Below are 26,539 nucleotides of genomic sequence, written 5' to 3'. Positions count from 1 at the left end.
ACAAAAACAGAAAATCTCAAGTGCTGGCAAGAATGTAGAGAAATTGGAATGCTTGTGCATTGTGCAAGGGACGGTAAAATGGTGAAGCCACTGTGGAAAACAGTATGGGAGCTTCTCAAAAAATTAAACATAAAATTACTATATTACCATACAATCCAGCAATTCCCTTCTGCATTTATACCCAAAAGAATTGGAAGCAGAGCCTTGAATAGATATTTCCACACCCATGTTTGTAATAGCATTATTATTTACTATTTCATTGTTATTATTATTATTTTGTAACAGCATTATTTACAACAGCCAAAAGGTGGAAACAATGCAAGGGTCCATTGATGGATGAATGGATAAACAAAACATGGTATATACATACAATGGAATATTGTTCAGCCTTAAAAGGAAAGGAAATTCTGGCACATGCTACAACATGGATTAACCCCAAAGACATGCCAGGTGAAATAAGCCAGTCACAAAAGGACCAATATTGTCTTTAGTCTATTTACAATAATTATATAAATTCAAGTCATATATATTATTTCCACTTAAAAAGTAAGGGAAACTTATTATGGATCTCACTATATTTGTGTTGTATACTCTTTCTGGCTATTTTTTGATATGAAACAACTATTAAGCTCATCTTGTTACAAGTACTAGGCTCTATTTTCTTATAAGATAAACTAAATTTCTACAGTTGATAACCTCACAGTACCTTCGAATTCTCTGCTAACACTAGCGGGAAGAGTTTCCAGTAGAAAATATAGTCTGCTGAGTTCCATGCTTTCAATTTCCAGAAGATCAATTGTGGATTTTCTCATTTCTTCCTGAAAATGTAAATTACATAGTTAAAAAGTTAAGACATTAAAATAATAAGATTGATTTCCTAAACAAGGCCCTGTAAATGTTTTCAGAGATCAAAATTTGCTTTTCAGTAAGTACCTTTTGCCATTATTTTTATTTGGAATAGCAAGTGGGAAAAATAACTGTTCTTCAATGAGTTTTTAATGTGTCATTGTTAATTTATCTTTTAATTTCTGCTGATTTTCTTCTACTCAGAAATTATCTTTCGCTATGTGTGTGTGTCCCTTGTATGCAGTTTCAATAAATTTAAAAGGAAAGACTCCAACAAAAGGGTGACATTGAGAAAGGAAGCTTCTTGGGACTTCCCTGGTGATCCAGTGGTTAAGATACTGTGCTTCCAGTGCGGGTTTGATCCCCGGTCAGGGAACTAAGATCCCACATGCCAAGAGGCAAAAAAAAAAAAAAAAAAGAGAGAAGGAAAGGAAGCTACTTAATTTAAAAATGGAAAATGCCTAAAAAACTATGCTTAGGTATAAAAAGAACAGTGGTTTTCTTATACCTACCTAAAAATATCTCCCTGCCTATTTGTTTGGAGATATATATATATATATATATATATATATATATATATATATGGGGCTAGTTTCAAAAAGGGAAAAACATTCAAAAATCTGCTAGTGGAAAGAACAGATAAATCACCTCTTAAATAAACGGTCATAATGGCTATAGTTACTTTATGACCTGAGAAACTGCCATTGTATTTTATGAATAATAAAAAAGCAGGTTGCATAATTGTATATTTAGTAAGACCACTTTTCTGTAAAAAATAAAATTCAATACAGGAATCATCTATATCCTGAAAGTAGTCAAGACATTCAACAAAGAGTCAATCGTGATTGTTTTAGGGTGGGATCATGTTGGTTTTTACATTCTTCCTTTTGCTTGTCTATTTTTTTCTAAATTTTCCAGAATAAAAACGCAATGCTTCTATAATAGTGAAAATGTGTTACTTTAAAAAATGGGAGGATTTATCTCTATTTAAGAGATTTCACAGCTCAGATATTAAATGGAGACATACTAGATACTTTAATAAGCCACAATAATTATTTTGAACACTTCAAATCCTGGAGAAAGACATAACTAAAAGAACGAAACAGAGGAAAGGGTTTCCACAGGACCACAGTGCAGTACAACACACACAAACTCTCAGTGTTTACATATATGTACTTAACTGGGATTATAAACTATAATTCTGTAGTATACCTACAGAACTATATATAATTACATAAAAATATAATTATAAATAAGATTAACTTTTCTCAGCAGTCTGTAGACTCAAGCTCATTAACTTTATAGCCATATTTCTACATTTTTAGATATTTGATAGGTAGTAGATTCTTATTCAATATTTTTAAATCAAATGAGGAGACATTGCCATTCTGAAACATCACTCAGGACCAGGGCCAAACAGAGACACTTTTGTGACACTTCAAGAGGAAATTCTTTAAATATTTCTTTGATGGGGCCAAGTTAGTATAACTGAAAGAGAACCTATTTCTTTTCACTGAAAATCACTGTGTGTCAGTGGAGTAGGTGCCAAATAATCTTTCACCAGTTTTGTGAGGAATTGCTTAGAGACCTGAGAAAATTGGCACTATGCGTGCAGTTTATCCCAGAGGTTGTTTGCTGGTTTTAAGCAATGCTCACATATTGATGTCACAAGCATTTGCCCATGTGGCCCACCCCTTAACTGAGCTCTGTTATCAGCAGGGTCTCTTCTCTTGAGCCGTCTTGCCCTCATCCATAGCACAGGTCCTTAATTCAGTGCTCTGCATGGGAAATCGGGCACCAATCCACTACTGATCCATACTGGTGCAAATGCTTAGCAAACTGAGAGAAATTTTCATTCAGGGCAAATATTTTCCCTATTCATCTATTGAAGTATGTTGAACAGAGCTGGTGCTAAATTAAAGTTTGATGAAGAAATAAGTGAAAGATTGAAAAAGTAGCTCTTATAGATAATACAATACCAATTTCTTAACAGCAATAGCAACGTCCTTAAGAAAGGTCTTAGCTTCTTCATTGCATTTAAAGTAGTCACTTTGCAGTGATTGTTCTAAAAAAAAATTAGAAAATTAAGATCTCTTATTTATCTACCAAATCCTGTTTAACCTTTAAGATCCAACTCAAATGCTTAGCTGAAAATTACAACTTCTATCTTTGAATTTCTATAGTACATCATATGAATCTCTTTTGTACTTGTTATTTCTTATTTTACAGTGTACTAATTTAGGTATATACTTTATGTTTCTTGAGGACAAACTCCTCTTAAGATTCTATTTTTGTATCACTCATGGTAGAAAGAAGGAATCTGTATAGGACAAGACAAAAAAATCCACATATATTTATAAAAGGGATAAATATAACACGCCCATAGTGTAGGTTTAAGAATGTCTTCATATAAATTTGTATACGTATATCCTAAACGTAATATTTTACAAAACAACACTTACTTAATTCTTCAAAAATTCATTATGTCATTTTCACTTCCATGCCAATATTTTAATCATGGGATGAGAGTAAGTATTTGTAAAACTGGTAGGTGTGAGGTAGATAGAGTTTCTAACCCTTTTCATTCATTGACATATGAAAGATAGCGCCTTTTCTCTCACACACTGTAAGTTGAAATCACATGGGAAAAGAGGCTTGGAAAATGTTGGCAGGCAAAGGAAGACAAGATACATGCAGAATGGGAAGAAGGAAGGAAAAATAAAAGGAAGAGGAGAGAGAACAGAGGAAGCTCTACTCACCTTGGCTCTGTCACCATTCCATTATACAGATTCTGTCTAAATGGATTCCAGGCCCGTATCCACATGTGTGGGATGAGTTTGATGTGTTTAATGTTTCACATGTATGTATAATCTAAGTTGATTCTTATAACTTCATGATGATTCCCATCTCAGAGGTGAGAAATCTAAGACTTTTGAGGTCATGTCATGTGCGCAAGGTCACAGAGCCCATCACTTATAAGAGGTCTGGATTCAGACACAAATGGTGTGACTCCAGAGTCCATGCCCTGAGTGGCCATCCTCGACTCTCAGAAGAGTAAACAGCAATTTCTGCCCTCAGTTCCTGAAAACTTGGATTCTCTTAATGAACTAAGCTCTCAAACCAAGTGAAAAATCAGTTACTGAGTTTCCAAGCAAGTGTGTGTTAGGGAGGAACAGGTATTGCCTGCTGTCTCTTTTCCTTTTTTCTATGGAATGAATAAGCACAAGCGTACTCCCACTTGCAAATGGGCTGGAGAGCCACACACTTTATAACTCACACTCAGGGCAAGAAAGCATAATGAATTTTTTTCCTATGACAAACTTTCTGAGCGTCAAGAAATTATTAGCAGAAAAAGTATTTGTGCCTAATGCATAATTCCTTGCCTAATGCAACAGGTGTTTCTTCCTTTCTTATTTACCTGTTAAATCCTCCAGTTTGCCATGCCAAAGTGTTGGAGGAAATTAACTTGCAAAGAAAAGGCAAGAAGGGACAAGATGAAATTAAATACATAATCTAAATGCAGGTGGGCACTCCAATCACAGGCAAATAGCAGTGGCCTGGGAGTCCAGGGATTTGTCCGCAATTTGTCACCAGCTACTAGTGTGAGTTGGGCCAAGCCACAGAGCTGAGCCCTGGGTCCCACTCTTTCGCCCCCCTCTCCCCCAAGGAGCTGGAGAAGGTTCTGCCCTACCAGGGATGCCCTGAGTTCTGGGAGGAGGGTCCCCACGAAGGTTCCCGCTTAATGCCGCCTAGGCGCCACCTCCGAGATGACGTCCCTCCGGGAGCCCACGGGCCTCTCACCGACAACAAAGAGCTGCTCCAGGGCGGCAGCCGCGACCGAGGAGCACAGGGTGGAGGGGAAGGTGCGTAATTCCAGAGAGGGGCCAGTGGAGACAGCGGCCGCCTGCAGCGCCTTCTCGCTGCCGAACCCCAGCTTTGAGGACCAGGAGCTCACAGCCATCTTGCTGCCCCTGCGCAGCGCCTACCGGGCCAGAGGTATGGACTGCCGGTTGCCACGGGCAACGAGGACGCCGAGGCAGAGCGCCAGCGCGCCACCTGGGGTGGGTGCCTCGCCAGTTTCTCTAACTTTATACACAATAATCAAGCGATCCTATAAGGATGAGTCCCTCTTTATCCGCCCTTTCCTCCTTCCATTTCCATTTCTTTAGTTCAGGACTTGTGCCTGAACCCTTGTACACTTCTCGTGGACCGTGGGAATCATAATAATGATCACTTTTGAACGCATTTCTGTGCTAGGTACTACAGCTGTATGTACAGCTCCCTTAATGTTCACAATGGCTTAGTGAGGGAAGTTCTTTCATTATCTCCACTTTTACAGACAAGGAAACTGAGGCAGGGATGACTAACTGAATTGCCCAGCGTCACAAGAGAATAATTTTGGGTTTAAAGTGGAGTCTGTATAAATCTTTCCATTATGCTACAATACCCATCTCTGTACTCTTCTAGACCTTTCCCTGTATACATTCTACCACTGTGCACATTTTAACTTGAATCAGTGATTTTCTTCTGCCTTCTCATCAAACAGTGAGCTCTTTGAAGGCAGAGATATTATTTTTCTCTGCGTCTCCAAACTCCAGCCCTGCATCAGGATCAGATTGAGTGTAACTATTAGTTCCCCTTTCCTCTGGTTGGTTAGAGAGCAGCGAAGATGATTTAACCCCCTCCTTCTTAAGTTTTCTTTACAGATGGCAAAATTGAAATCAGAGTGAAAGTAACATGACAATAGTTATCCTTTACTGAATGGAACTATACTCCAGGCACTGTCCTAAATACTTTACCTACAGTAACCTATTTAACCCTCATAACAATCCTTTGAGGTAGGTGTTATTTCCCACTTTGCATATGAGGACACAAAGTTTATGCCCTGAATCACTATGCTATACTGCCTTGGAGAGGACACAATACAACAACAGCCTCCTTCCTCCAGGGAGAACTATATCCTGGCTTTTAACACTCTCCTGGGTCCCCTCTTTTGCAAGATTTGGCATTCAGATCCATCCGTGTCCTTCCGTGCTTTTCTCTGTGAGGCAGGGGGAGGATGCCTAGAAACCACATTCCTCAAACACACTCGTCAGCTGGTTGGAGACACTGGTGGGAGATTAGCTGGCAAAGAAGCCACTCTGTTTGTCTCCTGGAACGGCAGTTTCAGGCCACCACAGTTGACTGCATCCCAGCAGTTTGGGTGGCTCCAGAGGTGGCAGGAGTGGGAATTGGTGTCTCCAGCTGCTTATCAGTGAGTGCAGGCATGTGGGCACCGTACAGGTTTGTGGCAGCTTCCTGGTGTCTGGGATCTTCTTTACGTTACTTCCCTTTGGTTTCTATAGCCCTTGCAGCATACTTCCTCTGATAAATTCCTCTCTTCTTGAACTACCTGGACTGGACTGCCCTAAGCCAACCTTTATGCTGCCACCAGAATATTATTCCTACTCATCACCTCATCTGGATCACGTTGCTCTCCATTGTCTACGAGTGAGGCCAATCCCTGAGGGGACATTGCATGTATAACTTTGTAATTAGAAAAGAAAGTAAAGCTTTCTTTTTTTAATTTTAAAAAAGATACAGAAGATAAACAAAATAGTTGAGAGTATAAAAAAAGCTTTCTGATCCTTCAGTAGCCATAGATGGTGTTCAGTGAGCCAAAAGTCATGTCCTACTTCTCTCATGTTTCCTTTTTACTCTGGTAACATAACAGATACTTTCTCTTCCAGTCAATATTTTTCAGGCAGACTTTTGCTCAGCAGCAGAACAGCATATTAGAATACGCCAGTCCCACGCTGACACTGATTTTTAAGTTATGGTAAGCAAGTTTGCTTCTGTTTCCCCTGCTGCTGACAGGGCCAGGAGAATCCAACTGCTGCATGAGTTTGACCCCCTACTTGCAAAGGAACGTATACAACATTGTATTCAGGCATATTTGCAGTTTCTACAGTATTCGAGGTGTATATGGTATTTGACGATGACATTGCTCTTGTTCCTGCCTCTGCATAAATCTAGTACCTCTAGAGAAAGCATCAGCTTCTTGGTTGTGTTTCTAGACCCTGGGTTAGACCAAGCCAAGGTCCCAGTCTCTGTGATGTGTTAAACATCTCACATATAGGAAGTAGTTGCACGCTTCAGTGCTTTGTGCTCAGCATTTCAGCATCTCTGACAGTTCAGTATTGGACCATGCTCAAATCCTCCTGAGAAGTAAGAATTCAAGAAAATAGAGTCTCTGTCTTCCTCACTCTGATCCTACCAGTACCAAGCATAGGGCCTAATATGGGCACATGGCCCTGCCTCCCCATCATGGTTGTCAGTAGGATTTTCTTATCTTAATGCCTTGCCATCTTTTGCACGTTGTGTTTCATCTTCAGGCTTGTTGCTTCATGGTCACAAATGGCTACCGTAGTCCCAGACCTCATGCCCTTGTACAAAGTGGAAAGGAGTAGAAAGGGTCCACCTGTGGAAGCCCTTCTTCCCTTTCATCAGGGAAGGAAATCTGTCTACTTCCTTTTATGTCTCAATGGCTAGTACTAGATCACAAGGTCACCCATGAAAGGGAGGTTAGGCCAAGGGGTATCCGCATTTCCAGCTTCTGTGGAGGTTGCAGGAGAGAAGAGGCTTCAGAACAGTTGGACAGTTACCCATGGAATGTCAGACACACATTCATTCTCTGAACTAATATTTGTCAGCCCCAACATTAGGTCTAAACCAGCTGGCTGGGTGGGCCTTTCCTAGGTAAAGGAATCAGTGACACTTTTAGCATTGAATAGAAAGGCATTCTTGATCCTTGCCCATTGGGTACCTTTTAAGCCTTCATATTGGCTTTATGCCTATGTCTGCAAGATGGTTATACATTAGACAAAGATTCCATACCCCTTGGGCTTCTCACAGCTTCTAAAGTACCTGTCCTGTGATCAGTCTGCGATTCTTAGTTCCTGCGACTCCATCACACAGTCATTTGTGGTAAAATGGCAGGAAAAGCATGTCCCCTAGGTAATGCCAGATGGTCAGAGAAGCAAACAGATGGATTAGTGTCCCTGATGGAGCTACGCCAAACAAGGATAGGGCGGTGTCTCCAAGAAAGGGCAGGCCATATCCTTGTTTGTAACAACACCTGATAAGGAGCCTCCTTTTCAACTTTGTCTCTGGACTAGTTTTTATCTGTAATCAGCAATTGCTTGGGGCTAAACAGATTTGAGTCAAATGCCCATTGCATCATTTGCTGGTGGTTTTTGATTGGCTCAGGTAGTTAACCTCAATCTCCATTCTTCATCTGTAAAATTGGATTTTACATCCTGGGATTATGAAGCTTATGTAGAATAATGATGTACTTACCACAGAGTACATGCTATTTCCCATCTTTTATTTCTACTAAATGGAAAACAAGAAACATTTCTTCGGAAATACAGATGTTAATGTCCTTTCTGCATCCCTTGCCTTCCTTAAACCTCTTGGTCATTCAACCCTTAGTGACAATTACTGCAATTAAATCAACAGTTGCTGTCCCAGAGATGGGAAATTGGTTTTATTTCCATGTTATTTCTGCTGGATAGCAGTGACTGCCTGGAGTGCTCAGTTAGGGAGGTTCTGAGGGCCGAGTCTCTGCAGAGAAAGATGCCTGCCAGGTTACCAGAGAAAGGCACGGCCTCACGTGTGTCGGCATTGGACTCATTGGTTTACGTGTTTGGGTTGTGCCTTCTGTGTGCTGGGCACTGTGCTGGGCACTGAGCTTATAAAAATGAGACCCATAGGTGGCACCAGTGAAGGCCTCTCTGAGAAAGGGGGACATAGTGGTGAGGAGTCAGCCTTCTTTTATTATTCTCTTAGTGGAGGAGAGAAAGAGGTCAGAGAGACAAGGCAAAAAGAGGAAAGAGAAATAAGAGGAGAAAGGGGAGACAGAAGGGGTAAGAATCTGGAGAAGTCAGCTGTCTACTCTCATGAGAGCCTCCTTTCCTCTTGTTTCCCCTAGAAGTTCACTTTCTCTAATGAATCCACTCAGCATGTATTGAACTTTATTACATACCAGACACTCTTATCAGTGCTTTGACTAAACACATGGACAAGATTTGGCCCCGTTTTCAAGAAAATGGCCTTGAAGGTGAAAAAGAAGGGTCGGTTTTGAAGCACACCTGCAAAGCAGTTTGTGGTTTTAGAAAATGTACATTTTGTAACTGTTTCCATGGCTTACTTAATCTTTATCATAACTCTCTGGGGTGAATTATGATGATTACCCTATTTTTCAGAAAATCACCCCAAGATGAGAGCTTCAATGACCTTGGGGATAACCTCGGGTCAGGCCCTTAAAGTTGGACAATGGCAGAGCAGTCCTTCTGACTCCAGGACTGGGGCACTGTCTGCTATGCTAGAGCTGCATTGTGGCTTTGTGACCACGGCAGGGGATTGGGGCTCAGGTAAGGAGTGCTCTGGACTACACAGGACGTCAGCAGAGCCATGGAGGTGTGCCAATGGGCATGGGGTGAATGGAGAGGAAAAGCAGGAGCCCAATCAGAAATTTAGGTTGTGATTTCACTACAAAGATCCTTGAATTCCAAGCTCAGGAGTTTGGGTTTTATGCTGCGGGCAATGCTGCTGAGAGCAGAGATTAAGCTGTCCCTGCTGGCAGCTGCATGGTAATTCAGTTTATTTTTGCCTAAGGTAACATTTTATCACAGGACAGAATATCATTAACGGCATTCTGATTTTTTCAAGTGAGAATCTGCAGAGTAATCAGAAATTAAATTGGGCCTGAAACAACCCATACCATATTTAGCAAGAATGTCTTTTACTATTATTAACTTAAGTCACTGAAATTTCAAAGGGTATCCTCTTTTAGAAAGGTAGCTGGGGATAATTGTTAAGGCTGACTTAGCATTTTTAGACTTTTCTAACATTCACGATCTTTCAGGAGCAGTATTCTTATTTTCCTTATTTTTTCTCATTTTAGTTAACTCTTATTTTTGAAGAATAGATAAGGTAATTCATATGAAGACGATTTGGTAAAGATAATTGGAGTAAGTACTCTCCATTTGATTTAAAAATCTTTCTCTTTTTTTCTTCCTTTAACAAATTTAGAAAATGTCAGATTAACGCTGGCTGACCATTCCCTGCATATATGATTGCAGTTGAGAATTTCCAGAGCTTATTTGGGAAAGTAAAAATACAAGCCATGGCAATTCTGAATCCCATTCCTTCCCACCTCCTCAAGGACCTTCCTCAATTAGCTCCTCCCTCACCTGTGTCTTCCTCTGACCTCATGCCCAGTCATCACTTCCTAAATTCATCCCTTTCCTCAACCCTTCGGCCACCCTACCTCTCAATTACCAAACGTCTTGAAAGTGTGGTCTACATCTTGGCTATAATGCATCCCTTCACCCTGAATTCTAAATTACCTCTTCCTCATCTTCTAATGGCCTTTTCTCAAGCCCCGATCCCACACATCCCCTTTCCTGCAGTATTTGACACAACTACCCAGCTCTCACCAACCCTTCTTTAGAAACTCACCTCCTAATTGGTTCTTGCTTTTCCTTCTTCACTTCTTTCACTGCCTTCCTTGGGCATGCTGCCTGGGCTCCGTCCTTGGTCTTCTCTTCAGGCTCTCTCAACCTTTCCCTTGAATAGAGTTGAATCTACACAAATAACTCTCAGGTTGTACCTCCTGCCCGACCTCTCCTCTAAGAATTAATCTTGTAGACGAGACTAAACATTCTCATCAGCCTATGCTGCCAGCATGTCAAATTCAACCAGTTCAGAATCAAAATCTGCATTGCAGGTGGTTTTTCTGCCTATTGAAAACATACTTGTATTGTCAGCCCATCTGAAAAGCTGTATCATCCACAAGTTTTTTTCTGGATCCCAATAATCTCAGTGCTTCCAGAGCACTTTATTCAAATTTTTTTATGGTTAGTCATTGTAGGCTGAGTGGTCTAATAGTTTTCTGTGTGATAGTCTTATTACTAAATAGCTGTGTAGCATTTACACCTCAGTTTTCTCATCTGTAAATGAGGCCTTAATTTAGGGTAGTCTTGAGAATTAAATAAATTAATAGACACTTTAAAGTGTTTAAAACAATGCCTGGAACAAAACAAACAACTCCATATATTTATTGTTTTCATCGCTATACTATGAACTTCTTAAAAGTGGGAACTGTGTTTTACTCATTTTTTAATCTCCTGTAGCACTTAGCATAGCAATTTTCACGTAATAGATGCTTAAGATATTGTTGAAATGGATAACAGGAGAGATTCATGTGCTCAGAAGTTTTTTAAAATATAGAGCTCAAAATCTCCTGCAGTTTAGGTTTTAGTAGAAAAAATAATAATACTGGAGAAAAAGGCAACTTCCTCAGGGTCTAACACCCCTTTTACATGTAGGCTGGTACAGCAAGAACTGACATTCATAAAAGTCTTACTGATCATTACCATTACAAGACCCTGAAGAACATTGTGAACCACCAGATTAAGCTGCACTTAACGTTTGCTTCTAAGTGAATTTTATTACATCAGAATTATTCCTTAATAATTAGTTTTAAATAACTCTTATTTAACCATGATTTCAGTTAATGAGAACTTTGGATTCCCAGCTCTGCAAGATCAATGAGCTTCTGGAGTTGAAAAACGAATTGTCACCGTGGCTCCAACATAACAGTTTTTTTTCTTGTTCCACTGTGAATTCATTCTGGTTCAGGATGAATCTGTATATAAAATTAAGCCATGATATCTTGAAGATTTGCGCACTCTTCTTTACTGCCTCTATTCACGGCAGGGTTGTTAGGTAATACCTGGATTTAAGCACTTTTGTCTTTAACTACAAAGGTCAAAGCAGCAAAATTGTATGTTTGGAAAAATACTCAACCTCCTGTAGTTAAGTCCTTGGACTCCCTTGTGTTATGCCTGTTTATAATTAATATACTTTAGTTGAGTTTTTATTACTAGCAATCAAATAGTCTTGCTGAGGCAGCATTGCTCCTGAGTTAGAGATTGTAGGGAGGGAGCAGAGAAACACAGGAAAGGCGATGTTCTCAGTGGAAAGAGCCCGGGCCTCAAAATCAGACAAATAGTGATCCAAGTTCTTGTTTCATGACTTACTAGTTATGTAAACTTGTGCCAGTTATTTAAACATCTTGACATTCAGTTTCCTCATTTGGACAATAAAAATAAAAATATTAATCATGCAGGATTTTGAAATTCTGAGGATTAGAAGTAATGTTTGTAAAAAGCCCACCAGGCACAGTGTCTGGTTCAATGGTGCTATATTATTGTTAACAAGTTTCATTTTAATAGCTTCAGAGTAACCTTATTGACTAATAAATCATGCAGCTAAATTATAAAATAGTTAATTGGCTAAATACATTTAATATAATAACCAATTTAGGAATTAAGGAATAAAATTTTAAATAGGATACATTTTTATATAAAAGAAAATAAATAAATGCACTTTACTTGTTAAGAAGAAACTCTGTAAAGGCCAGGAAAAAATTGCTCTTGGTTTAGCACTATTCTTCCCAATGGAGATTAAAAATTCTACCATGAACTGGGCACCCAAATGAGTTAATGTGGATAACCTAAAATGTAATAGAGTGAAGAAAGTTCCACTTATTCTGTTGGAAATACATTTTTTGGTAGCAAACATCTGGCTTTTCTCTCCCACTTAGAGGAAGCAAAGACATGAGCTAGATTCTACTGTTGAAAATTGGTTGACCAAATATGCATGGATTTACTTCTGGGCTCTCTATCTATTCTGTTCCGTTGGTCTATATGTCTGTTTTTATGCCAGTATCATACTGTTTTAATTACCATAGCTTTCTAGTATAGTTTGAAATTAGGGAGCATGATACCTCCAACTCTGTTCTTCTTTCTCAAGATTGCTTAAGCTATTCAGGGTTTGTGATTCCATTGCATTTTCTATTTCTGTGAAAAATGCCACTGGAATTTTGATAGGGATTGCACTAAATCTGTATATCACTTTGGGTATTATGTACATTTTAACAATATCAATTCTTCTAATCCATGAACACGAGTATCCATTTATTTGGGTCTTCATCAATTTCTTTCATCAATGTCTTATAGTATTCTGTGCACAGACATTTCACCTCCTTAGTTAAATTTATTCCTAGGTATTTTATTCTTTTTGATGCTATTGTAAATGGGATTGTTTTCTTGACTTCCTTTTTGGATAGATCAATGTTGATGTAAAGAAATGCAACTAATTTTTGGATGTTGACTTTGTATCCTGCAACTTTACTGTATTTGTTTTTTAGTTCTAACAATGTGTGTGTGTGTGTGTGTGTCTGTGTGTGTGTGTAATCTTTAGGGTTTTCTAGATACAGGATCATGTCATCTGCAAATAGAGACAATTTTACTTCTTCTATTTTGCTTTGGATGTCTTTTATTTCTTTTCCTTGTGTGATTGCTCTTGCTAGTACTTCCAGTACTATGTTAAATAGAAGTGGTGAGGGTGGGCATCAGATCTTAGAGGAAGAGGTTTCAGTTTTTGCCATTGATTATGATTTAGCAGTGGGCTTTTCATAAACGGCCTTTATTATGTTGAAGAAATTTCCTTTTATACCTATTTTGTTGAGAATTTTTATCATGAATGGATGTTGATCTTTGTCAAATGCTTTCTCTGCATCTGAGAAGCTCATGTGATTTTTATCTTTTATTCTGTTAATGTGGGGTATCACATTGATTGATTTGAGTATGTTAAACTAAACTCGTATCCCAGGGATAAATCCTACTTGGTCATGGTGTATAATCTTTTTGATGATGCTGTTGAATTCAGTTTGCTAGTATTTTATAGAGGATTTCTACATCTATGTTAATCAGAGATATTAGCTTGTAGTTTTCTTTTTGTGTCTTTGGCTTTTGTATCAGGGCAATGCTGGCCTCATAAAATGAGTCTGAAACTATTCTCTCTACCTCTATTTTTTGGAAGAGTTTAACAAGGATTGGTATTCATTCTTTGGATGTTTAGTAGAATTCAGCTATGAAGCCATCTGGTCCTGTGCTTTTTTTATTAGGGGGTTTTTGATTACTACGTCAATCTCCTTATTTGTTATTGGTCTGTTTAGGCATTCTATTTCTTCTTGATAAAGTCTTGGTAGGTTGTGTGTTTCTAGAAATTTATCCATTTCTCCTTTGTTATCCAATTGGTGTGCATATAATTGTTCATAATAGTCTCTTATGATCCTTTTTATTTCTGAAGCTTCTATTGTAATGTCTCTTTCATTTCTGATTTCATGTCTTTTCTCTTTTCTTTTTTATCTAGCTAAGTATTTGTCAGTTTTATTTTTTGAAAAACAAACTCTTAGTTTTGTTGATTTTTTTTTAATAACTTTATTCAGTTGCTTATGTGATGCCCTTTATTTTGTTCCCTTACTGATTTTTTTTTTTTTTGCGATACACGGGCCTCTCACTGTTGTGGTCTCTCCTGTTGCAGAGCACAGGCTCCAGACGCGCAGGCCCAGCGGCCGTGGCTCATGGGCCTAGCCGCTCCGCGGCATGTGGGATCCTCCCGGACTGGGGCACAAACCCGTGTCCCCTGCATCGGCAGGCGGACTCTCAACCACTGTGCCATCAGGGAAGCCCAGTTTTCTTGATTTTTAAAAATTGTTTTTCTATTCTCTATTTGACTTATTTCTGCTCCAATCTTTATTATTTCCTTCCTTCTTCTAACTTTAGATTTAGTTTGTTCTTTTTTAGTTCCTTGGGGTGTAAAGTTACATTGTTTATTTGACATCTTTTTTTTTAATGTAGGTGTTTATCACCATAAACTTTCCTTAGTACTGCCTTTGCTGCATCCCATAAGTTTTGGTAATTTGTGTTTTTGTTTTCATATTTCATGAGAAATTTTTAAAATTCCCTTTTGATCCAGTGGTTGTTCAAGACTGTATTATTTAATTTCCATGTGTTTATGAATTTTCCACATTTTCTTTCTGTTACTCATTTCTAGCTTCATTCCATTGTGGTCCAAAAGGTACATGATATAATTTCTATTTCATTAAATTTTTTAAGAGTTGTTTTGTGACCTAACATGTGATCTATCATGGAGAATATTCTATGTGCACTTGAGGAGAATGTGTATTCCTCTGCTGTTGGGTAAAAGTTGCATATGTCTGTTAGGTCCAGTTGATCTCCAGTGTTGTTCAAGTCCACTGTTTCTTTATCAATCTTTCTGTCTGGATGTCTACTCATTATCGAATGTGAGGTGTTGAAGTCTCCTCCTATTATTGTATTGCTGTAAATTCCTTCATTCAGATTTGTCAGTATCTGTTTTATATACTTAGGTGTTCTAAAGTTGGATGCGTATATATTTACAATCATTATATCTTCCTGTTGAATTGACCCTTTTATCATTATGTAATACCTTCTTTGTCTCCAAACACAGTTTTTTTTAAAAATCAATTTATTTATTTATTTTATTTTTATTTTTGGCTGCGTTGGGTCTTTGTTGCTGCACATGGGCTTTCTCTACTTGTGGCAAGCGGGGGCTACTCCATTGTGGTGCGCAGGCTTCTCATTGCAGAGGCTTCTTGTGTTGTGGAGTGCAGGCTCTAGGCATGCGGGCCTCAGTAGTTGTGGCACGCAGGCTCAGCAGTTGTAGCTCATGGGCTCTAGAGTGCAGGCTCAGTAGTTGTGGCACACGGGCTTAGTTGCCCCGTGGCATGTGGGATCTTCCTGGACCAGGGATCAAACCTGTATCGCCTGCATTGGCAGGCGGATTCTTAACCACTGCACCACCAGAGAAGTCCCCCAAACACAGTTTTGACTTAAAGTCTACTTTACCAACAAACTTCATACTTTATATTCTCATGTTGCCATTTAGTGTCCTTTCATTTCTACTTGCAAAACTCCCTTTAGCATATTGGGGAGCAACCAGAGAGAACTAATTCCAGCAGGATTCTTTTAAAAGGCAACTGGGACACAGGATACAAAATAATTCATTTCAATTTACTCATCAAAGAAAATGTGGCCAGCTAAGTTAATTCTGTAATATTGAATGTATTGAACTAAAGAAAAAATTTAAAGAAAAAAATCATAGTGTGGAGCTTGAGATTGGTGCCAATATAAAGCACTAGAGAAGAAAGTTGGAGTGTGAAGAGAAAATGACCCTTTGCCTAGATCTACAGAGTTTGTTTATTGCTCCTTAGCCACAACCACACTGGCTGATGCCAAACTGCAGTGGGGTCTCCTGTATGCCCCACCTACTCCCTACACTCAGAAGAGAGTGCTAAAGTTTGGACGCCTGAAGCTGCCCTATACAATGACAAAGTGGCAGTTGCTGGAACCCCATAATAGTGAAGCAAGGCCCAACACTCGGCTACACTCAAGTACACTTTGGTAAAGGAGGAGCTGTCCCACTACTTCTCAGCGGTAATTCCTTACAGTGAGAAACAACTGGGGAAACAGAGCTGGGCTCTGCACAGAAGGAAAAATCTTCACAGTGGTGTAAGGGCCAGCATGAGGCTCAGGGGGTTCTATGAGTTGAACTGTGTCCCCAATAAAAGATATGTTTAAGTCCCAAACCCCAGAATGTGAGCTTATTTGGAAATAGGATCTTTACAGACCAATCAAGTTAAAATGAGGTCATTGGGGGCCCTAATCCATATGACTGGTGTCCTTATGAAAAGGGAAAATTTGTACACAGAGGGAAGATGATGTGAAGACACACAGTGAGAAGATGGCTTTGTGCCTGGAGTGATGCACCTACAAGCCAAGGAATGCCATGGACTGCTGGCAACCACCAGAAGCTAGAAGAGGCAAGGAAGAATCCTCCCCTAGAACTATCAGAGAGAGCATGGCCCTGCCAACACCTTGGTTTTGGACTTTTAACCACCAGAACTGTGCCAGAATAAATTTCTGTCATTTTTTTAAAACTTTTTTTTAATATATATTTTTCAACATCTTTATTGGAGTATAATTGCTTTACAATATTGTTGTTACTTTCTGCTGTTTAACAAAGTGAATCAGCTATACGTAAACATATATCCCCATATCCCCTCCCTCTTGCGTCTCTCTCCCACCCTCACTATCTGTCATTTTAAGTCATCCAGTTTTTGGTACTTTGTTAGGGCAATACAAGGAAACTGATATAGGTGGGGAAAGAGCAGAGAATATACAACTATCCTACTCCCTTTTTCCTGAAATCATCCATAAAATATACCACAGCTTCTTCACCTACTCACCCCCTGCTTGCTTAACTCATGTGTAGGCTATAAGAATCTTCTACTGTTTGCTAGTTTCAGGATAACCTCACTCACTCTTTGTCCCTGAGGGCTCTATCCTTGGTCTGCTTCTTACCTGGGCATTGGATCCTCACATTATTTCCATCATCTCAAATATCACTCTGACTGATGCTTCCTGTAAAAGCAGGATCATATGTGCCCTGTGTTCCATCTGTTAAAATTCTGCATCCATACCTATCATTTTGTCAGGCTGGAGTTTCCTCAGGAAACTTTCTTCACCACTGCTAGCAAACAGAATTCCTCATTAGATCCTCTGAATGAGCAGCTGCTTATGAAAGGAATTCTGGGCTCTCCGGAGGGAGGCAAATGCTGCACATTCAGACCTTGTAGAAGGTTAATTTGACACAATAAAGCCATTTAGAAGAAACTTTATCTCAAAGGTTGTACACTGAAACACACACACACACACATACACACACACACACACACACACACACACACACACACACACACACACACTTCTCTTCTAACCTAGTAACCATAAAAAATAGCAAGCACCAAACCAAGCTTATTATCTTCCTTCCCCAGACAAGCTCTTCTGGGCTTTCTAACCTGAAAAATGGTATTGCACTCTGCTGATCAGCTAGTCTCTGACAGAGCTGGGGCTAGGGTGAGGCGAGCAAGCTGCCTAGGGTGCAGAATTTAAGGAGGCACTCACTCTCAGGGTCAGCCTTGGTCTTGAACTCCCACATGTAGTCAATCACCAACTCCAGTCCCATCCCCCTCCACGTCATCTCTCTTAGTGGCTCCTCTGTGCACAGTGGGTGCTAGGCATGCTGGGTTGATACAGAGGATCAGGGACAGATGAATATATCCTTTGTATTCTCAGCTGCCTTAGTAGAAGCCTTGTCGTTCATTTGTCACCTGTCTGCTGTTAGTTATGTCACAATTATCTCCTATATTCTTCTAATCTCCAGTAACATATATCCTCATTGTGTCTATGCATCTCTCTGAGATCTAAAAAATAGAGCACAAAATCCTTAACATTCAAGTTTCTTTTTAGTGTGGTTCAACCCACCCTTTCAGCCTTGCCTGGCACTACATTCCCACCCAAGCACTTTACAGCACAATTCAGCATATTACTCACTGTTCTCTGCATATGCCATGTGCCTCCATGTCTTAGCACCTTAGTCCATGTTCTTTCTTCATACTGGGATGAACCTTCTCCCTCTGGAAAAAGCCAAATCAGAACCCAGCCCCAAAGTCCACCTCTGAGAATCCTTCTCTGTTGCTCTAGTCTTACACTGCAGCTCTTATTTCATGCTGCCTTTTACTTAGTGAGCATTTCCACATAGCCATCTCCCATCACCCCCCGTCTTGGCTGTTGGCACAGTGTCTAGTTAGTTAGCTATGTTGTCATCACAATACTTTGCACAGAAGGGTAACTCCATGAGTACTTATTGAATCCAAGTCCAAAACTGGTCAAAGGCAGCTTTTTTTAAGTAACTATCCTTTTTTCTCTAATTTTTATTTCTCCTATTGCTATTACTTTCATCCACTTCTACCTCATCATCTTTGACTTTTGACTTTAACAGTGAAATAACATAGGCAATTGGACTTCTGCAAAAAGTAGTGAACAATCCTTAGAAGACTTAGCTTGGTGAGGGCAGGAATGACTATCTCTCTTATTCACAGCCCTGTTCTGAGTGCTTGGCACACAGAAGGTGTTCCATAAATAATTACCAAAACAGTGAGTTCATAGCAATTATAATTGTTTTATGACAATATTGTGTTGCATATTATTATAAGAAGTTTATGAAAGGATTTATATAACTTTCAAGTTTTAAAAAAACTACTTAAATTATCTGCATAAACCCCACAGAGTACAATATTAAGGGTGTTTTCCAGTTTTACCAGTCTCCAGTGATTTCTATTAATAACCCAAAGGAGCCATATACTACTTTGGAGTTGGACTGTGTGGTCCTGGACACAGTAGTAAAGTGAGCACTTGGCCTCAGCCTTCCCAGCACGTTCACGGGAGATTTATTTCTTAGAGCTTTTGCATTTTCTGGTGAGATCATGAGAAGAGAGGGAGAAGTTTCTACATTTAGTAACATTTATTTATGCATTCAGTATCAAGTACATAAGTGCAAATATCCAGAGTCCATAATTAAGTCCATTAGGAACTACAGAGAAAGTAATACAAATTGTAATAAAGTTAACATGCTGGTACTTTTTAGTTACCATACATGTAAATCAGCCCGTCAGTCTCACACAACAAAAGTACTGCATGTTTGTTTTGGGTTTATTTGTTTATTTAATTATTTTAATTTATACAAAACTGATTATCCTAAGTACGGTCGACTTGTTTTTATTTTTATGTTGTGTGTGTTGGAAAAACACTTAAACATCGATCTACAAGTCTATATATTGTTATTAAAGATTAATCCAAGCAACAACCCAAGGACATATAAGCGATTTCCACTATTGCATCAGTGCACTGGGCAGGAAAGGCCTAGCCACAGGGAACATGAGAAGCTACAGAAGCATTGCAGAGAGAAGAACACCGACGAAGGAAAGATAAGTTGGGTTCTCACCATCATGCACTTTTTTTTAGCAACACAAAATTAAAAACCACATCTAGTACACTTTTCTCTATGCTTTAGTGCTTGACACAGTGACTCAAATACCCTAAGAGTACAGAAACAGCCTAAAAACAGCTGTTTTAAAGTTTGTCTCTAAGATTATGATACTGGGGGGGAGAAACGATCAATTTATAGTAACATATAAGACAGAGCTGTTACCACTTCAGACATTCCTCTTGGTGTCCAGTCCCTGGTGGGGTACTGATTTACTCAGTGTGCCTTTTAGCGCCTGGGATTTTAGCCTGAATCCTAAAAAAACAATATCAGAAGATGGTAAATCACAAGTGTTATTAATGAAATCATTTAATGACATCATTATGTGTTGTTGCTTTAATTAACTAAGTGACCAAATCGCTTAATATTCCAAAAGATATAATTTTTATGTATGAGTGTCTATAAACACATTTCTATGCAGCAATAAGAAGAAAGTATAAATTAGATAATGAATGACCCAAGGAAGCCATATTCCTTAAATTATAACTTTTTAGGTAGACAAAGAGGTCAATTTATTTCAGAATTATAGAAACTGTGATATAGTTAGGTGACCATTTATCACTCAATCTGGGACACTTCTGAAGGAGAAAGAGGGTGCTGTTACTAACTACGCTAGGACAACAAGCATAAACATGGCTGATTCCAGGTAAAGAAACGTATGGTCACCCTCAGCGTAAACTGCCCAGAGCTAGAGTTAAGAAACCTGAATCCTAGTTTCAACTCTCTACTAATTAGCTGTGTGACATAGGCCAGCTAATGAGCTTTCCTGGTCCTAGAGTATTTATTAGGTACAAATTAGACATCTCCAATGCCCCTAAAATTCTGCGATTCTCACAGTATTATTTTAGGGTAGGTTTATACTGGAAGCATTTTGTTTCATTAAATCAAAGCTTTATGAGCTCCCCATGCAGAGTCTGACTGAGACCTTCCTCTGTCCTAGTACCCTTCTACATGCTGGAATTCAGTGAACAGAAGGGAGAAGGTCCTGCTCTCATGGAGCTTTCATTCTCCTAGGGGTTGAGGAGCCATAAACAAACAAGTAGACAAACAAGAGAAGTACATATGGTGATAAATGCTATTAAAAAAAAACCAAACAAGACGGAATGATAGGCAGTGAGGGGGCAGCAGTGATAAGGTGGGAGATGCCTACTTTAAATCCACTTATGTAAGAAACAGATGCCCAAAGGGGCCACCAGGCAAACATCTGGGTGTGAAGTGTTTCAGGAAGAGGAAGCAGGGAGTGCAGAGGCCACAAAGTGAGGACAAGCTTAGGAGGCAAGGAGAGTAGAGAACAGTGTGCTTGGGGAGCGAGCAGGGGAGGCCTGAGAGGCAGGTGGTAACCCAACGGTGTTGGAACTTGTAGGCAGTGGTAAGGAATTTAGATTCTATTTTGTGGATGGGAAGCCATTGATGAATTTTAGGCAGAGGAATGATGTGACCAAAGAAGATCATGATGGTGGTTATGTGAAAAAACTGGGGAAACAGAGGTGAGAGAAATAACGGATGGGGGGAAACTATAGCAGTCCAGGTGCCAGATGGCAATGGCCTGGGTGTTATAGAACTGGAGCATTGGAAATGGAGTGAAGTGAACACTCTGGGGATCTAGTGTGGAGATGGAGCTGACAGAGCCCACCTGTCATGTTGATGGATTGCATGCGCAGGCAAGAGAAAGACAAGAGAATAATCAAGGAAGATTCTTTGATTTTTGGCCTGAGCAACCAGGTAAATGATAATGCCATTTACCAAGATGGTGACAATTGAAGGAAAAATAAATTCTGGGCTGAAACTGCAAGATCTGTTTGGCCACGTTGAATTTGAAATGTATTTGGGACATTCAAGAGAAAACATCAGATAAGCAGATGAATAGACCTGGCTCTCAGTAAACCTTTCTTTTTTAGATTTACTTTTATTATTTATTTATTTATTTTTATTTATTTTTGGCTGCATCAGGTCTTAGTTGCAGCACGTGGGATCTTCGTTAAGGCATGCAGGATCTTTTCTTGCACCGCGCACGCTTCTCTCTAGTTTTGGCATGTAGGCTCCAGGGCGCATGGGGCTCTGTAGTTTGTGGCACACAGGCTCTCCAGTTGAGGGGCGTGGACTTAGTTGCCCTGTGGCATGTGGGATCTTAGTTCCCTGACCAGGGATCGAACCTGCATCCCCTGCATTGTAAGGCGGATTCTTTACCACTGGACCACCAGGGAAGTCCCTCAGTAAATTTAGACTTTATTTAGACTTTATACATCTATTCATAACATCTAGACTTGCATTGATTTTTAAAAAAATGTCTCAAGCACATCACTGACTCATATTTAGCTATGAACAGTTAACCAATTAAAACCCTCCAGCTATTTTTTTTATACACAGTACTGTTGTACCCTATATCATCCTCACCTCCCTCTCCTCCCATTCTATATTTGTAAAGCTGACTTTTAAAAACCTAAACTTGTGGAGATACACGTTTTGGAGTCCTTGACATAGAGATAAACTTTGAGGCCACAGGACTGGATGAAAGGTGAACCAGAGAAGGAGGAGCCAAGAGAAGACACTGGGAGAAAGCAGCTGAGGCTCGAGCAGTGTCACTAGTCAAGACTAGTGTTTAACAAAGATAGCAGTAGTGACGAAGAGTATCTGAGAGATTGAGAGGGATGAGGATGGAGTGATGACTGCAAGATATGGCAATATGGAAGTCACTGGGTCCCTGACAAAGAGCAACTTCAGTGCTCAGGGTGAAGGCCTGATAGAAGTGAGGTGGGGAGAGATGAAAGAGATATCAAGGACAGAAGACTGGAGAAATTATGATTGCGGAAATAAGCACGTACAGGCAGAAACTGATAACGCAGCAGAGAGTGCGAAACATTCCAACAGAGACATCTTAGGTCGGTCTTCTCAAAAGTTTAAGATATAGAGCTCTACCCACCACCAGTCCCTCCCATCAGGAAGCTTGCACAAGCCTCTTAGATAGCCTCATCCACCAGAGGGCAGATAGCAGAAGCAAGAAGAACTACAATTCTGCAGCCTGTGGAAGGAAAACCACATTCACAGAAAGATAGACAAAAATGAAAAGGTAGAGGAGTTTTTACCAGATGAAGGAACAAGATAAAACCCCAGAAAAACAACTAAATGAAATGGAGATAGGCAACCTTCCAGAAAAAGAATTCAGAATAATGATAGTGAAGATGATACAGGACCTCAGAAAAAGAATGGAGGCAAAGATCGAGGATCTTTGAGGATGCAAGAAATGTTTAATAAAGACCTAGAAGAATTAAAGAACAAACAAACAGAGATGAACAATACAATAACTGAAATGAAAAATACACTAGAAGGAATCAATAGCAGAATAACTGGGGCAGAAGAACGGATAAGTGATCTGGACGACAGAATGGTGAAATTCACTGCCATGCAACAGAATAAAGAAAAAAGAATGAAAAGAAATAAAGACAACCTAAGAGACCCCTGGGACAACATTAAACGCAACAACATTCGCATTACAGGGGTCCCAGAAGAAGACAGAGAGAAAGGACCAGAGAAAATATTTGAAGAGATTATAGTCAAAAACTTCCCTAACATGGGAAAGTAAATAGCCACCCAAGTCCAGGAAGCGCAGAGAGTCCCATAAAGGATAAACCCAAGGAGAAACACGGCAAGACACATAGTAATCAAATTGACAAAAATGAGAGACAAAGAAAAATTATTGAAAGCAACAAGGGAAAAATGACAAATAACATACAAGGGAACTCTCATAAGGTTAACAGCTGATTTCTCAGCAGAAACTCTACAAGCCAGAAGGGAGTGGCACAATATATTTAAAGTGATGAAAGGGAAGAACCTATAACCAAGATTACTCTACGTGGCAAGGGTCACATTCACATTCAGTAGAGAAATCAAAAGCTTTACAGACAAGCAAAAGCTAAGAGAATTCAGCACCACCAAACCAGCGCTACAACAAACGCTAAAGGAACTTCTCTAAGTGGGAAACACAAGAGAAGAAAAGGAGCTACAAAAACAAACCCAAGGGGCCTCCCTGGTGGCGCAGTGGTTGAGAATCTGCCTGCCAATGCAGGGGACACGAGTTCGAGCCCTGGTCTGGGAGGATCCCACATGCCGCGGAGCAACTGGGCCCGTAAGCCACAACTACTGAGCCTGCATGTCTGAAGCCTGTGCTCCCCAACAAGAGAGGCCGCGATGGTGAGAGGCCCGCGCACCGCAATGAAGAGTGGCCCCCGCTTGCCACAACTAGAGAAAGTCCTCACACAGAAACGAAAGACGCAACACAGCAAAAATAAATAAATTAATTAATAAACTCCTACCCCCAACATTTAAAAAAAAAAAAAAAACCAAACCCAAAACAATTAAGAAAATGGTCATAGGCACATACATATCGATAATTACCTTTTAAAGCTGAATGGATTAAATGCTCCAACCAAAAGACACAGACTCACTGAATAGATACAAAAACAAGACCCATATATATGCTGTCTACAAGAGACCCACTTCAGACCTGGGGAAACATACAGACTGAAAGTGAGGGGATAGAAAAAGATATTCCATGCAAATGGAAATCAAAAGAAAGCTGGAGAAATACTACTCATATCAGATAAAACAGACTTTAAAATAAAGAATGTTATAAGAGACAAGGAGGACACTAAATAATGATCAAGGAATCAATCCAAGAAGAAGATGTAACAATTATAAATATATATGCACCCAACAAAGGAGCACCTCAATATATAAGGCAACTGCTAACAGCTATAAATGAGTAAATCAACAGTAACACAATACTAGTGGGGGACTTTAACACCTCAGTTACACCAATGGAGAGATCATCCAGACAGAAAATTAAAAAGGAAACACAAGCTTTAAATGATACAACAGCAGAGAGATTTAATTGACATTTATAAGACATTCCACCCCAAAAACAGCAGATTACACTTTCTTCTCAAGCGCACAAAGGACACTCTCCAGGATAGATCACATCTTGGGTCACAAATCAAGCCTTGGTAAATTTAAGAAAAATGGAATCATATCAAGCATCTTTTCCGACCACAACGCTATGAGATTAAAAATCAATTACAAGGAAAAAAACGTAAAAAACACAAACACATGGAGGCTAAACAATACATTACTAAATAACCAAGAGATCACTGAAGAAATCAAAGAGGAAATCAAAAAATACCTAGAGACAAATGACAACGAAAACACGATGATCCAAAACCTACGGGATGCAGAAAAAGCAGTTCTAAGAGGGAAGTTTATAGCAATAAAATCCTACCTCAAGAAACAAGAAACATCTCAAATAAACAAACAAACCTTACACCTAAAGGAACTAGAGAACGCAGAACAAACAAAACCCAAAGTTAGTAGAAGGAAAGAAATCATAAAGATCAGAGCAGAAATAAATGAAATAGAGACAAAGAAAACAATAGCAAAGATCAATAAAACTAAAAGCTGGTTCTTTGAGAAGATAAACAAAATTGATAAACCTTTAGCCAGATTCACCAAGAAAAAAGGGAGAGGAATCGAGTCAATAAAATTAGAAACAAAAAGGAGAAGTTACAATGGACACCACAGAAATACAAAGCATCCTAAGAGACTACTACAAGCAACTCTAGGCCAATAAAATGGATAACCTGGAAGAAGTGGACAAATTCTTAGAAAGGTATAACCTTCCAAGACTGAACCAGGAATAAATAAAAAATATGAACAGACCAATCACAAGGAATGAAATTGAAACTGTGATTAAAAATCTTACAACAAACAGACATTCAGGACCAGATGGCTTCACAGGTGAATTCTATCAAACTTTTAGAGAAGAGCTAACACCCATCCTTCTCAAACTCTCCAAAAAATTGCAGAGGAAGGAACATTCCCAAATTCATTCTATGAGGCCACCATCACCCTGATACCAAAACCAGACAAAAATACTACAAAAAAAAGAAAATTACAGAGCAATATTACTGATGAATATAGATGCAAAAATCCTCAACAAAATACTAGCAAACAGAATCCAATACACATTAAAATGATCATACACCATGATCAAGTGGGATTTATCCCAGGGATGCAAGGATTCTTCAGTATATGCAAATCAATCAATGTGATATACCATATTAACAAATTGAAGAATAAAAACCATATGATCATCTCAATAGATGCAGAAAAAGCTTTTGACAAAATTCAACACCCATTTATGATAAAAACTCTCCAGAAAGTGGGCATAGAGGGAACCTACCTCATCATAATAAAGGCCATATGACAAACCCACAGACAACATCATTCTCAATGGTGAAAAACTGAAAGTATTTCCTCTAAGATCAGGAACAAGACAAGGATGTGCATTCCTGCCACTATTATTCAACATGGTTTTGGAAGTCCTAGCCACGGCAATCAGAGAGGAAAAAGAAATAAAAGGAATACCAATTGGAAAGAAGAAGTAAAACTGTCACTGTGTGCAGATGACACGATACTATACATAGATAATCCTAAAGATGCCAGGAGAAAACTACTAGAGCTAATCAATGAATTTGGTAACACTGCAGGATACAAAATTAATGCACAGAAATCTCTTGCATCCCTATACACTACCAAGAAAAGATCTGAAAGAGAAATTAAGGAAACAATCCCATTCACCATTGCAACGAAAAGATAAAATACCTAGGAATAAACTTACCAAGGGAGGTAAAAGACTTGTACTCAGAAAACTATAAGACACTGATGAAAGAAATGAAAGATGACACAAACAGATGGAGAGATATACCATGTTCTTGGATTGGAAGAATCAATATTGTGAAAATGACTATACTACCCAAAGCAATCTACAGATTCAGTGCAATCCCTATCAAACTACCACTGGCATTTTTTTTACAGAACT

At 39.2% G+C, this 26,539-nt stretch overlaps 2 protein-coding genes across 3 annotated transcripts in view; both read right to left on the bottom strand.

The window, feature by feature from the left end:
• CCDC175 (coiled-coil domain containing 175) overlaps window positions 1-4,807 on the bottom strand; it is a 76,103-nt gene extending 71,296 nt beyond the window's left edge. Inside the window, exons 1-3 of the mRNA XM_073800418.1 lie at window positions 4,648-4,807; window positions 2,826-2,911; window positions 707-818 (exon numbers count right to left, since the gene is read on the bottom strand). Coding sequence (XP_073656519.1) covers window positions 707-818; window positions 2,826-2,911; window positions 4,648-4,807 — 358 coding nt within the window. The remainder of the gene's footprint in view (window positions 1-706; window positions 819-2,825; window positions 2,912-4,647) is intronic.
• A 14,022-nt stretch (window positions 4,808-18,829) lies between these two features.
• RTN1 (reticulon 1) overlaps window positions 18,830-26,539 on the bottom strand; it is a 239,708-nt gene continuing 231,998 nt past the window's right edge. For both annotated transcript variants that reach the window (XM_019924290.3, XM_073799923.1), the window contains one exon: window positions 18,830-19,923. In XM_019924290.3, coding sequence (XP_019779849.1) covers window positions 19,881-19,923 — 43 coding nt within the window. In that variant the 3' untranslated portion in view covers window positions 18,830-19,880. The remainder of the gene's footprint in view (window positions 19,924-26,539) is intronic.

The sequence above is a fragment of the Tursiops truncatus genome, chromosome 2 (assembly GCF_011762595.2).
Source record: "Tursiops truncatus isolate mTurTru1 chromosome 2, mTurTru1.mat.Y, whole genome shotgun sequence".
Classification (NCBI taxonomy): domain Eukaryota; kingdom Metazoa; phylum Chordata; class Mammalia; order Artiodactyla; family Delphinidae; genus Tursiops; species Tursiops truncatus.
This window is presented reverse-complemented; position numbering and strand designations above follow the sequence as displayed.